The sequence below is a fragment of the Octopus sinensis genome, linkage group LG19 (genome assembly GCF_006345805.1).
Source record: "Octopus sinensis linkage group LG19, ASM634580v1, whole genome shotgun sequence".
Lineage (NCBI taxonomy): Eukaryota > Metazoa > Mollusca > Cephalopoda > Octopoda > Octopodidae > Octopus > Octopus sinensis.
In genome coordinates, this window is record NC_043015.1 from 31,963,965 (window position 1) to 31,979,153 (window position 15,189).

General features: G+C 39.7%; 1 protein-coding gene across 1 annotated transcript in view; it reads left to right on the top strand.

The window, feature by feature from the left end:
* The window catches only part of LOC115222271 (gamma-tubulin complex component 3 homolog), a 42,607-nt gene that overhangs the window by 17,936 nt on the left and 9,482 nt on the right, over positions 1-15,189 (top strand). The window contains exons 6-18 of the mRNA XM_029792439.2: positions 256-443; positions 1,237-1,313; positions 3,437-3,532; positions 3,967-4,085; positions 5,440-5,565; positions 6,376-6,444; positions 8,162-8,288; positions 9,465-9,559; positions 10,910-10,984; positions 13,025-13,132; positions 13,372-13,474; positions 13,617-13,744; positions 14,618-14,682. Coding sequence (XP_029648299.1) covers positions 256-443; positions 1,237-1,313; positions 3,437-3,532; positions 3,967-4,085; positions 5,440-5,565; positions 6,376-6,444; positions 8,162-8,288; positions 9,465-9,559; positions 10,910-10,984; positions 13,025-13,132; positions 13,372-13,474; positions 13,617-13,744; positions 14,618-14,682 — 1,376 coding nt within the window. The remainder of the gene's footprint in view (positions 1-255; positions 444-1,236; positions 1,314-3,436; positions 3,533-3,966; positions 4,086-5,439; positions 5,566-6,375; positions 6,445-8,161; positions 8,289-9,464; positions 9,560-10,909; positions 10,985-13,024; positions 13,133-13,371; positions 13,475-13,616; positions 13,745-14,617; positions 14,683-15,189) is intronic.

Consider the following 15,189-nt stretch of genomic DNA (forward strand, 5'->3'; position numbering starts at 1 on the left):
TTAATGCATCCCAGCAGGTTTAGATGGATTTCATGGATTTATAGAACTAGTAATTATAGTAGAAATAATTTTTAAAAAGGATCTGCTTAAATGTTCTTGTGGTTGTGTGAGGGTTGCACTCTGCTGTGTGTGTTCTTGTGGTTGTAAGGTTAAGAGTTGTTCACATGTGTGTTTATGGTTGTGCTATCCTGGATATGCGAAGTCTTCCATACAAAATGAATTAATGATTTTCTTTTTAATGATTTTTCTCCGCAGTCAACTGGACAGCTGTTTGGTCAGAGCCTGACTAGTTTTTACACCTCTACACCTATCATGAATGATGCGACCCACATTTCACATGCTATTGGGGATGTGTCCTCTACGCATTCATCATTTCCCAAATCTGCATCAGCTAGCAGTGGTTTTAGCAGTCTTCCATCACCAGATACACAGTTTCCTCCAAGGTAAGCACATCCATTTTCAGCTAGAACCTGCACCTTTGTTAGTCTGATAGTCATCGTATTCTGAATATCATCATCGTTTAACATCTGCTTTCCATGCTGGTATGGGTTGGACAGTTTGACTGAGGACTGGTGAACCAGATGGCTGCACCAGGCTTCAATCTTGATCTGGCAAAGTTTCTACAGCTGGATGCCCTTCCTAATTCCAACCACTCCGAGAGTGTAGTGGGTGCTTTTTACGTGCCACCGGCACAAGGGCCAGTCAGGCGGTTCTGGCAACGACCATGCTCAAAAGGTGTTTTTATGTGCTACCTGCATGGGAGCCAGTCCGGCAGCACTGACAACGACCATGCTTGAATGTAGTTTTTCATGTGCCGGTAAGGCGATGCTGGCAACGATTGGTGCTTTTCATGTGTCACTGGCACGGGAGTCAATCCGTGGCCCTGGCAATGATCACGCTCAGATGTGCTCTTAACGTTTCACTGGCATGAGTACCAATCAGGTAGCACTCTATCATCATATATGTGGAAAGGGGTCAAATTTATTCAAATTTCAAAAATGATAAACAAAAGTTATAGAGGAAGAATAGCTACAAAAAGGAAAAAAAAAAAACTCTGATAAAAATACTTTGGTGTTAATTTGTTAATTCCAATAACATTGGAAAGAATTTAAATAAATGGGTAGGTGGGGGGGGGGCAGCCAAGCAAATTTATCTGACAGCCCAGTACATTGTATTATGTTAAATCACTACTTTAGTAAATTGGTAAATACATGGTTGTGATTCCATTTATTAAAGATTGGTAAATGGCCATGACCCATCTGTAGTTAAAAGTAAGAGTTTCCCAACGGCTCTACAGAACCAACAGAAACCAGGTAAGTGTCTCTATTTCTGCTCTGAGAATATTCTAAGGCTTTAATGCCAGTCTTTCTCTCTCTCCCCTACTTATGTTGTTGTTGTTGTTTACATTTATAAGCCATCATAGTTTGAATGGATTCATAAATGGATTCTGCTATTTTGGTGTATTGTTGCTGCAGTATGGTCACAATGCAGTGGCTTTTTTTTTATGGCTTCACTAGATGAGGAATGGTAAGGCTTCCAATACTGTGAAAAGAAAAGGCGGAAGATGCTTTAACTTGTGAGTCAGATTTTGTCTAACTGCAGATGACAGTAAAACTCTTGCTAAAGCAACCACCTAAGGACCATCACCCAAGAAAAGCTAATCCATCAGTCTAGCTTACTTTACTTCATTAGCAGTACTGCCCCCTCCCTCCACTTTTACAAGTAATGAAAGCAGGGTTGGCGAAAGCAATGTGGTGGACAACGAAAAACCTGGCTGATGACAGTCAAGGCTGATCTGGAACCCAACCTAGGCCCCCATATCTACGGTATTCGCCGCTGGAATAAGGAGTGGTTGGAGATCATGCGGCCATTAGCCTCAAATTGCCAGGCCTGGTCAGCGTTTGTGAGAGATGCAACATTGAGGATGAATTAAGCCAACTCAACCCACCCCGGGTGGATACTGTTTCAAGTCAAGTCAATGAAACACTAGCTGTAGCAAGCTTGAAGTGGGAAAGGGCATTCCATTTTATAAAGACAAAAAGGAATTGCTGTAACACTCAACTATTGAAATGGGAACAAACCTGTGGATGCCGGAGAATAACTTAATCTCCATAGTGATTGAGATTACAATACTCTTGCTAAATGGGACATTGGTCTATCACAGGGTTAACTTCACAACCATTGCTGTACCTTGTTTATTGCTGAGCAGACTTGAACAGAATGAAATGAAGCATTTTGCTCAAGAATACAATGTACCATTTGATTTGGGAATAAAGACCTTGCTCTTAGAATTATGAGTGCAATACCCTAATCACTAGGCTGCATGCCTTCACCCCTTCCTCTGAAGGATTATGGGACTGCCATCTCCACTATTAAAAAATAATTTGTTCTGTTGATAAAAGGACATTGTCATTCTTGGGAGTACTTTTAGATCAGAGAGATGGAAGGGGTGGCTAAGATTTGACCATTTTTGGAAGCAGTTTTATATTTTTCAAGTATTAGAACATAGTGATGAGGGGAAACAAGTTTAACTGGAAAGGAAAGTAGATGTCTTCAAAGCCTGTCTTTTAGTTCTTAATCATGACTTTAACCCTTTCGCATTCGGATTTCTCCATCAAATGTAATGCTTATTTATTCACATTGATATGAATTTGTCGTGCATTACTTTGTAGCTTTGAGATTTCAATGACAGGATTGTTTATCTCTATATATATAAACGGCAAAATGTCTGTCTGTGTGCGTGTCCTTTATACAAATCCACAATTTTTCAGTTTGCACTTTAAAATCCGTCCAAGGGTGGTCGTGCACATCTTTACATTTCACCAGTCACCCCGCAAAGCCATTAAATATATATATAATGGCAAAATGTCTATCTCTGTGTGTGTGTGTGGCCTTTATACAAATCCACAATTTTCCAGTTAGAGGGCTCGCACTTTCTATGGTCATTCAAAACCGTCCAAGGGTGGTCGTACACATCTTTACATTTCCCCAGTTACCCAGCAAAGCCATTAAAAAATCAATAGAAGTGACTTTTTTGTGAATTTTCTATCCAAAACCCAATCAAAACGCCCGAAACTTGATATGCCAATTGAATGCCAGCTAGCTCTATGTGATTGGTCAGAGATTTGGACGAAGCTGTATATGCAGGCACTGGCACTATGACCTAGTGCTAGTTTTTAGAATAATATTGTAAAGTGCGAGAGGCTGGATCTTGCCAGTTTGAAAATAAAACAGGTAGATTATTTTGGCCAGATATGGCCAGTTTAAATACTAAAGGATTAAGAGAAACACAGCATGGGCTGATGGAAAAAAAAACCAAAAATAGAATAAGAGGTCAAGTATAATTAGTAATGTTAGATTAAATTTGAGATGTTGTTGTTTGTATTATTAATGTTGTTTATTTAGTTGAAGCAGGAGTTATTTTTGTTTGTTATAGCGTCTGATTCACCTCGATATAATGTCTGTTCACGGTCTAAAAGCGCAGCCAATATCACACCGGATGCACGAATACCTGTCAACAAAACTGACGACAGTAAGGATTGTGTTAACTTTATATGCATTAGCTTTGTTATCTACACACTGTATATTATGTATATGTATGCATGTATGTATGTATCTATCTATATGTGTGTGTGTGTATATGTGTGTATGTATGTATGAGTGTGTGTGTATATATATGTGTGTATGAATATGTATTTACGTGTTTATGTATGTATGTATATATATACATGTATATACATGTTTGTATGTATATGTATGTATATACGTTTGTATATACATGTCCCTATTTACCTCTGATCATTAAGACCGATGAAATGCCACTCAGCATTTTGCCCGGCATGCTAATGATTCTGCTTGCTCTCCACCTTCAGTAATAATTATTATTATTAATAATAATAATAATGATGATGATGATGATACTAGAGGCCTTGGTTTCCTTTCTTTCATGTTTGTCATCTTTTTCAGTGCCTTATGAGATATCTGAATCTGAGCTCTTGAAAGATCTGGTCTATGTGTTCCAAGGTATTGAAGGGAAATGGATCAAGTTTGATCCATCTTCTAGTGCTTACAGGATCAATCCTGATGTAAGTCACCATTTTTTACAGAGTTTCCTTAATTGTATATTCTACGTTGTTACAGAGTCTCCCTAATTGCATAACCACAGTGATTGTCATTCTTCTTAATTAAAATTCTTAGGCAGTTAACCAAATTTGCATAAGAGGTGATAAATTATGAAATTTCAGTATGTTGTCAGTATTAGAAATATTTCAGCTGTATAATATACATAATAGGTGCTGACATGGCTGTGTGGTTAACAAGCTGATTTTTAACCATGTGGTTTCAGGTTCGATCCCACTGTGCAGTACTTTGGGTGTCTTTTACTACAGCCCCAGGCCAACCTACATCTCATGAATGAATTTGGTAGTAGTTTGCTACACTCACAAAGTGGTTGGCGTTAGGAAGGGCATCCAGCTGTAGAAACACTGACAGATCAGACTGGAGCCTGGTGCAGCCTTCTGGCTTCCTAGACCCCGGTCAAACCGTCCAACCCATGCTAGCATGGAAAGCGGACGTTAAACGACGATGATAATTATATTGCATGAAACTATGTGTATGTGTGTCTTTGTGTCTGTCCTCTCCACTGCTTGACAAATGCTGCTGGTTTGTTTATCTCCCCATAACTTAGCAGTTCAGCAAAAGAGACTGAAAGAATAACTACCAGGCTTAAAAGTACTGGGGTTGATGTAGCCATAGTCTAAGGGCTGAAAGGAGTAAAAGAAATAAAGCAAAAGAAATAAAGCAAGAATAAACGGGGGGTTTTTTTGTTGTTGTTTTTTTAGTTTTAGCATAATATTGAATATACGTTATTATGTTCCACTGAGTCGATTCTTTTTAAAAGTTGAAATATGTCATTATGACAACATGTGGATTTATCCCCTGTGAGGTTTTTCAATTCCTTTTGATAATCGTCTATTAGCCAAGCTTAGCCAGGTTCATGCATCACAACAGGGACTTTTATACAGTTTGAATTACTCAGTGAAAACAGTTTAGGATTTTGTTTGAAGATTAAAAGTTTAATTGAATCAATCACACGTGCATGCACACTCACACATATACATATATGTACATACTCAAGCACACATATATATATGAGACAAGCTTCTGTACAGTTTTCCTTTTCCAGTTCCACTCATAAGGTTTTGGTCATCTCAAGGCTACACTAAAACACACTTGTCCAAAAATGTCACAAAGTGAGACAGAACTCAACACATGGCACATATGAAATATTTGTGTTTCTCTCCTTTAAATCTCCTTTCTTACACCATCACCACTATCATTGTTTCCCATGTGTTACTATTCAAAATTTATTGCTCCTTGAACTTCCGTAAACCAACCAGAGCCGTGTGTAGATTTGTTTCTCTGTTTTCTTCTTGGCAGATCGGAATAGGGAGAGCAGTGTGCCATCGGGTCAGTAAGTTGGCAGAGTGTGGCTGGCTTCACAACAAGATCAAAGAATACGTGGAGTGTCACAGTCAACTAAAAGCTGTTGGTCTTGTCGAACAAGTAAGAGAATTCTCTCTTTTAACCCAGTTTTTCAACTCTGTTTTTTATTTTTATTTCTTGGGGTCAGTCCTTTGCTCCATTACCTGTACTTTTTTTCTGTCACTAGTTTTAGTTATTGGGTTGTGACCATGCTGGGGCACTGCCTTTGAGCATACCAACCCTAATACTTTATTGAAGTGTATTTGTGCGGCTAATTTATTTTTGGGACATAACACTGTTTGGCACACCTTTATATATATATATAAATTAAATTAGAGATAAAACCACTATTAGGAAAATCAAACAGTGAAAAACATAAACCAAAACATAGAAATAAAATTAATTAATATAATATACCAAATATATAAAATATAAAATTTAAATTATTTAAATTTAAAGTTAAAAATTTTAAATTATTAATTTACATATATATTTATTTTTATTTTTTATTTATTTATTTATTTTATTATTTTTTATATATATATAATACAAATAAGAAAATGGAGAAACAATTTAGTTTGTTCCTCAACTTTCGGATATTAAGGTTGTCAGAGTAAAAGAGAAGAAATACATTTTGATCATAATTCTGTTCGATCAGGACTGACTTGGAACAAACAATACCCCACCACCTAATGATGTCCTTCGACTCTTAATTACTAGTAGAAAATTATCTATTGAAATGGCAGTCAACAATATGGGTACCTAATCTACCCCTAACAACCACTGGGTTTAATTTATTATTCTTTTTTCAAATGTTTTAAACTTTAAAATAGGATTCTCTTTTCCTGTTTCTTGCTAAAACTGTTGACTTGTTTTTGTCATTTGTTGTAGAGTTTCTGTGCTGCTCTCCACCAAGAACTGACCGAATACTACAGACTCATGGCTGTCTTGGAGAGTCAGGTAACTTGTCTTTTTTTTGTTTAACCCTTTACCATTCAGAGATTTCTCTGTCAAATGCAATGCTTATTTATTCACATCAATTTGAATTAATCCTGCATTTTATCGTAGTTTTGAGATTTCAACAATGTAACTATATTTTGAGAATGACATTGTAGGATGGGTGTAAGAGACCAGATCTTGACAATTTGAACATAAAACAGGTAGAATATTTGGGCCACATGTGGTCGATTTGGATGCTGAAGGGTTAACTCAGTTGGGAATTTATTAGATTGCTGGTGTTTTTCATCATCATCATCATCGTTTAACGTCCACTTTCCATGCTGGCATGGGTTGGACGGTTCGACTGGGGTCTGGGAAGCCAGGAGGCTGCACCAGGCCCAGTCTGATCTGGCAGTGTTTCTACAGCTGGATGCCCTTCCTAACACCAACCACTCCATGAGTGTAGTGGGTGCTTTTTACTTGCCACCGGCATGGAGGCCAGTTGGGGTGGTGCTGGCAATGGCCACGTTCAGATGGTTCTTTTACATGCCACCGGCACTGGTATCACAACTACAATTTCCATTGATTTTTTTTTGATCGATTTCGATTTCACTTGCCTCAACAGGTCTTCGCAAGCATTTTTGTTGTCAATAATCTGTCATACAGGTTGAACATTTAGTGGCAGCATTTTTGTCTAAATCATTGGTTCTCAACTGGAATCCGTATGACTCTTGGGGGTCCATATAAGATTTTGTTGTTAAAATTTATCTGCAATAAACCGGTTATACTTCTACAATACACAAAACATTTTAATAATTATTTTTATAAAGTTCCTGATAATATTCAGTTATGAAAATATAAACATTGATTGGCTATGAGGGCCTCTCTGAGTAAAATAGAATCAAAGGAGTCCACAGGTAAAAAATGGTTGAGAAGCCCTGGTCTAGCACATTTCGTGTTGGCCATTATGTTGCCTCTGTTTCCATGCTCGCATGTACTGGATGAACCTTGTTGTTTGTGTCATCAGTTCATGCCTTTGTATGGATTTGTGGGCGTGGCTAAAAAGCTTGCTTCCCAACCACATGGTTCTGGGTTCAGTCCTACTGCATGGAACCTTAGGCGAGTGTCTTCTATAGCCCTGTCCAGCCAAAGCCTTGTGAGTGGATTTTATAAACAGAAACTGGAAGAAACCCATCATTGTGTGTGTGTGTGCATATATTTGTCTATGTATGTAAGTGTGTGTGTGTGTGTGTGTGTGTATATATATGTATCTGGTTGTCATTGGAGCATTGGGTTCAATACCTCTCAAACTGAAGAAACATCTGGACACTTTAGAAATACCCCACAATCTTGGTGTATTGCAAAAATCAGCTTTACTTGGAACTGCATGCAATACATCCCAAACTAGTCCATCTGAGATCCTTGTTGTCACTTGGCCAGACAACACAAATCCCTGGAACACACAAAATCATCAGTCTATAACATCACAATATTGGATAGTGTGTGATGTTTTCAGTAATGATGATGATAATCCTTTCTCTAAAGGTACAAGGCCTGAATTTTTAGGGAGGGGACTAGTCAATTACATCAACCCCCAATGTTTCACTGGTACTTTATTGACCCTGCTGGGTGGGGGCGACATTGCCTGCTGCATGGAAATGATGTTGCCTGCTGGGTAGAGGCAATGTTGCCCAAGGGTTTGACATGATATTTTACCAAGAAAGTTTTTTTATTCCAGCTGCATCAGGAAAAACAAGGCATTGTAGGAGAATATGGTCATCTTTCTTTATGTCGTATGGTTGTGTGGACAACTGACCCATTGATTCGTCTCAAGGCACTGGCCGCTCTGGTTGATGTTTGTAAAAGTAAGTAACAAATTCTGTCTTTTTAATTGATTTATCTTTAGTCGTTTATCCTCAAACAGATGTCTGAACTATTTAACCATATAACTACACTGGAATCAAACTGTGCTGACATTGGCCTGTGTCTCATCAACAGGTTGAAAGCAATGCAATGTTATGCAGTTATTTTACTTTTGACGTGGAGTGTCGTCGTTATTTGATGTCGTTTGGCATTGTCTCCAATGTTGCTGTTTGACACGTTGCGTTTGGTGTTCTTTGATGCTGTCACTGAAACCGTTTAATGCCTGGCTTTTTTGGAATGAGATTATTGGGACATGGCTGTTTGGACCCTAAGGATTTGGCATTGACTGACTGGATATTCGACCTGTTTTGCTGACAATAGGTTTTGACACTGATGACAAACACACGCATGTATGCGTGCGCAGAAATACACACATGCATTCAATATGCAGGGTTCCTAAACTGGGAACACAGTATAATACCAATGCCGAGTTTCAATTGTTTTGTGGTATGATCGATGCTCTCCTCTTTTTTCCCCCTACAAGACGTTGATGAAGATATTGAGATCCCTTGAAATTGCCATTCCACAAGATCCACCTGACGATGAGGGGTTGCTCATGTACTTCGATTGTACTTATGCCCCAATGTCTCTGAGAATGTGTCACATTCCACCTGCTTGCCCCTCATCAATGGAATGTGCGTGATGCCACCATGAACAACAATGCCCGTACCAACAACATCTGTGAAGTGTGGAATAATAAATTCTTCAACCTCGTCAGTCACTACCATCCTTCACTCTGGCGTGTCATTGAGAGGGAGACACATTATGATTAATTAATTGAACATGATTGACACAAACACTTTCCCTTTCCCCATACACATAAAAAATATTCTCATGCATTGGAGCCTAACTGGAGCCTGGTACAGCCTTCTGGTTTGCCAGTCCTCAGTCAAACCGTGCAACCCATGCTAGCATGGGTTAAGCGATGATGATGATGCATGTAAACAAAGAGAGAAAGAGGCAAAAATGAAAGCATCTGATGTCAAACAAGTCCTTGTCAAGTCAACGGTGCCAAAATATCTTATACTCCCAGCTTTTGATGTTTGATGCCTTTTAAGAGATCAAAAATACCAGTCATTATTCAGTTTTTTTCTTCTTTCTTTCTTTATTACTCCCAGATAAAAGAGGTGGTGCCTTGGCTTCCACAATATATTCCTGTATGCAACATGGTGAACCCTACATCAAACAAATGCTCCAGCATCTCCTCAATATGGTAACCCCTTTTTTATCTTTACTCATCTTATTTTCGTATGTTGTTGAGTCACATGTCAACTTTAAGCTGACCAATGATCAAAGGTGTGCAGGACTTCATTATTTGTGTTCTTAAGATTAGGTTGAGATTTGGGAGAGATTTGCTTGCTATTTCTAGCAAGTTAAGCCACCACTTAAAAGCTCCCCCTCATCTGCTCAGTTTATTTTTATATCGTGGCCGTTGCCAGCCTCGCCTGGCCCCCGTGCCGGTGGCACGTAAAAAGCACCATCCATCCGTGGCCATTTGCCAGCCCCGTCTGGCACCTGTACCGGTGGCACGTAAAAAGCACCCACTACACTCACGGAGTGGTTGGCGTTAGGAAGGGCATCCAGCCGTAGAAACATTGCCAGATCAGACTGGAGCCTGGTGCAGCCTTCTGGCTTCCCAGACCCCAGTTGAACCGTCCAACCCATGCTAGCATGGAAAGCGGACGTTAAACGATGATGATGATGATTGCTGTTGCCAGTGTTATGGTGCAGTGGTGAATACTTGGAAAATTTTTGGAAATTGATTCCATAATTTGGTTTGATTTTCAGGTTGGAACTATTTATATTGATAATTTCATTGAGGGGAATCTCATGCCAAAATGTGTGTGTCCGTGTCCCTGTGTTCTTCCTGCCTTTGACCTGCACAACCCTGTCATCAAGAAAATTCCACCAGGCTCGTGTTGCCCACTGCTTCTAGCTTTGTTACATCAACAAAAGCTTTGCTAATTGCTTGCCTTCTGGTGTCCCCCCCCCCCCACCCGTGATGAGGGCCGAGCTCTGAATGATGGGTCTCTCATTTCCTCAACTACCTCATTATCATCATCCTTTAACACCCATTTCCATGCTGTCATGAGTTGGACGATTTGACCAGGGCTGGAGAGCTCTAGCAGCTTTCAGCCTGGTTTGGCTTGGTTTCTATGGCTGGATGCCCTTCCTAATACCAACCACTTTACAATGTGTACTGGGTGCTTTTTACACATTGCTGGCACAAAGGCTTTTACATGGCACCGGCACAGGTCTCTTGCAAGCCAATCTTCTTCGTGGGTGGCCTTAACACTTGTACTGTAGAGGATGGGTCTTCCTGAGTACGGATATCTAGGTCCTTTGTCATCTCCCCCAAAAGGTTCAGTGACCCGAGGTCGTCCTTCATGTACTTATTGCTCCTCTCTTGTTCATTTCTTCCCCTCTCCGTTGCCTTTGTTTGTTCAGGTAAATGTATCACCAATGTTTACTTCATCTCATTACAGGTATAGTCTTGAAGTTGTGCTCATCATATTGACTAATATAAGACTTAACTATTTATTACTTTTCTTCTTCCTTCCAGGTCGTCCATCCTATTTATGTGACGTTGCTGCGCTGGATCTATGATGGAGATTTAGAAAACGACCCCTTAGGAGAAGTAAGAATTCATTTTAATTTGGTTGTAATTGGTTTATTGGTTCTAGGGTGTTTCATAAGCCCTCTTTAGCATTTTAAATGGGGTTTATCACATAACCCCTTAGCATTCAGATTATTCTGTCAAATGTAATGCTTGTTTACTCTTTTACTTGTTTCAGTCATTTGACTGCGGCCATGCTGGAGCACTGCCTTTAGTCGAGCAAATCGACCCCCAGGATTTAATCTTTGTAAGCCCAGTACTTATTCTATCGGTCTCTTTTGCCGAACCAGCATCGGTTGTCAATCAATGCTAGGGGAACAAACACAGACACACAAACATACATGCACACACACACATATATATATATATATACATATATACGACAGGCTTCTTTCAGTTTCCGTCTACCAAATCCACTCACAAGGCTTTGGTCGGCCCGAGGCTATAGCAGAAGACACTTGCCCAAGATGCCACGCAGTGGGACTGAACCCGGAACCATGTGGTTGGTTAGCAAGCTACTTACCACACAGCCACTCTACATTGCTTTGAATCAATCATGCATTATCTCACAGCTATGAGACTTTGTTTCTGTGATAGTGTATATTTAGAATGACATTGTAGGGAACATGTCAGAGGCCGGATCTGGACAGGTGGCTGGTTTTAATGTTAATGCATCATGGGGATTTATGCCATTATGAAAAAACAAGATTTTTTAACCCCTTCCCCTTCCTATACCAGCAATGGGCCACCCTTGGGTGCATCACCATTTCATTAAGTATGTTTATGGGGAGAAAAATATTGGAAAACATCAATACAAGTCAGTGACAAAGAAACGAGGAAGGTATCAGGTGGTCGTGAGATGTGCTAAAAATAACAGCTAAATTGCCCTTAAATCATACACACAAAAGTCATTTTTTGGGGGTTTTTTTTGCATAACTTGTGTGTAGGACACAAATTTGCAAACTTTTTCTGAAAATTCTAAAAAAGTAAAAAATTTATGTGGGGGTTCTATGGGGTGCTTAATCCAGAATTCTACTGGCTGCAGACCATATCTTGCTCCAGTATCTTAGTTTTTGACATAGTTTCTGCTGTTGTATGTCCTTCTTATCATCAGCCATTTTACAGAGTGTATTGGGTGCTATTTTTTTGCATCCAGCAGTGGTGAACTTGGTGAACTTTCCTTGAAACTCTCAAGAATGAAGACCCTTCACCCCACCTTTACCTGAGAAAGAAAATACTAGAAAGTGTATGCAAAGGTGTTGAGGGGTTAATGTATGATGGGAGGAGTGGGGACAGGTTTGTTGTGGAGGTGATTCATGGTTACCTGGTTATTTGCATTTTACATGGGTCTAGTGGTTAGGATTCCTGGCTTTCACCCAGGCGGCCCGGGTTCGATTCCTGGCATGGGAACGTCTTTCTTTGTCTCGCTTGGCACCTGTGTCGGTGGCACGTAAAAAGCACCCACTACACTCATGGAGTGGTTGGCGTTAGGAAGGACATCCAGCTGTAGAAACATTGCCAGATCAGACTGGGGCCTGGTGCAGCCTTCTGGCTTCCCAGACCCCACTTGAACCGTCCAACCCATGCCAGCATGGAAAGCGGACGCTAAGCGATGATGATGATGATGGGTGAGTGAGGGTGGCTGAAGTGGTGCCACTAAGAGGGGTAAATGTGTGTGTGGGGGGGTGACGAGATGCCAGAAAATACTCTCAAGGTGACTTGTCCAAGAAGGTTGACAGAAGGGGACATGGGGCAGGAGAATCAGCAGATATTTCTTTAAGTTTGCAAGAGTGTGACGAGAGAGTGAGAGATGGATATAAGTATAGAATGGAAGTGGTTGTGTATACAGAAGGTGAATGGAAATGATGAGAATGATGGATATATCTCAATTGGAAGAAGCTCTAAGGGGAGAGAGGGGATATGTCGTTCACCCTTTCTCAACCACGGGACCATGCCTGTACCTATGGATATGCATTTACTTGTTTATGTATTTGTTAAATAAGCAAATAAACTTTGCGTTATGTCAACCCTTATTTATGTTTGTGGTTTAATGTTTTACAGTTTTTCGTGGCCTGCAACCCTAAAATTGGTGTTGACGTGTGGCGGAGTAAATACATGCTACGTACTGCTATGATCCCATCTTTCATCAGTACTGAACAGGCGGAAAAGGTCAGTGGGTCATTCATTTCCTTTTTCTACCTCTATTTGCTCTCCCCTGTTCTCTCTCTCTCTCTTATTTCATCATTCTATATTTCCTATGTTCTCCTGTAAAAATCCTAATAATTTTCTCCAGAATAGAAGAATCCCATTAATTTTCTACACTTCACTCTGTCTGTTGTTTAGAATTTCTTTCCTATTCATTGAAATATTTCTCCATTACCCTACCCTGTAACCTTTATTTTGTTTAGATCTTAAATGCTGGCAAATCCATCAAATTTCTCCACTGCGTCTGTAACGAACAAACCCCAGCCAAAGGTCAACAAGCTGTACAAGAGATCAATGTTAAACAAGGTGCGAAAGATTCTTATTGAGTTTTCCTATTCAGTGGTATCCTTTTTTTTTTTTTCCTAAACCTAGTTCTTCTACCATTTCCACTAATTTCATAGCATCTATAATGTGAATAGTGTTGATATTTCTATTTTGAATATTTTAGCTGAATCCATGTTTACCCAGAACACAAACTCCAGCTTTCAGCAGATGATTGATGAGGTTTATGTAGAAACCAGTCGAAGACTTCTTGATTGCATGCACAAAAACTACAAGTTTATGGATCACCTAAAGGTAAGCAAAATATTTATGGGTCCTCATGGAAACATTTTCAGCCGTATAATTTATTTTCCTCCTTAGAGACAAGGATTTCTTATTAGTCTAATGCAACATTAGATCTATCTTGAATCATGAGAGCTAAATGATTTAAGATTGAAATGGTGTATTGATTATTGATATTATACATTGATACTATTGATTGATTGTTGAGTGTTGAATATATTGTACATTGATATCACACATTAATATTTTTTCCTTCAATGTAGCACTTTGGTTAAAAGTGAAGAACATTTGACATTTGAATCTCTGTGAGTTCGATTATGACAGAAGTGCAACACCAGTTTTTATAAGGTGGTTAACTGGCAGAATTGTTACCATGCTGAGCAAAATACTTAGCAGCATTTTGTCTGTCTTTACACTCTGAGTTCAAATTCTTCCAAGGTCGACTTTGCCTTAACCTTTTAGCGTTCAGATTACTCTGCCAAATATAATGCTTCTTCATTCACATTGTTTTGAATTAATCCTGCATTATCTTGTTTCTCTGAGAATTTGATGATGTGATGGTTTATTTTGAGGATGGCATTGTAGGATATGAGTGAGAGGCCAGATCTGGATGGTTTGAACATAAAAGAAGAAAATTTGGGCCGGACATGGCCAGTTTAAATGCTAAAGGGTTAAATCCATTTGGGGTTGAAGTAATCAACTTACCACCTCCCCCCTAAATTACTGGCCTTGTAACAAAATTTGAAACCAGTTTATATTTTTCCTTTCTTTATATTTCAATACATGTAGAATTTAATAACACTCTGCATACATGTAGCATTTCATGTCAGTATGAGAAAATTGGACTCTGCTGGTGGAGATAAAGTTGGTTTTGTATCTTTTTAGGCACTTCGGCGATATCTACTTTTTGGTCAAGGAGACTTTATCACACACCTGATGTGTCTGCTGGAGTAAGTTCATCCTGTATTTGCATATCACCTCCCACACTCTCCTCTCTTCCTCTCCATCTCTTTCTCTCTTGCTGGGTAACCCTGTACCTCCTCTATAGTAAGACACCTGTTTCTGTCTCTCTGTCACAGTCTAACCTTTCATCATCTGACACAAGATCCCCTCCTCCAGTGCCCCTGCCCCTCTCAAAATACCTTGTCTTACAAGTTGCTTGGTGACCCTGCTGGTGCCATGTAAAAAGCATCCAGTCCACACTGTAAAGTGGTCAGCATTTGGAAGGGCATCCAGCTGTAAAAAGCACTGAGTCCACACTGCAGAGTGGCTGGTGTTAGGAAGGGCATCCAGTCATAAAAACCCTGCCAAAACAGACATGGAAGCTTGGAGTAGTCTTCTACCTGCCTGGTTCCTCTCACCTGTCCTACCCAGGCATGCATGGGAGATGGACGTTAAACAATGATAATGATACAGGTGCAGACGTGGCTGTGTGGTAAGAAGCTTGCTTTACAGCC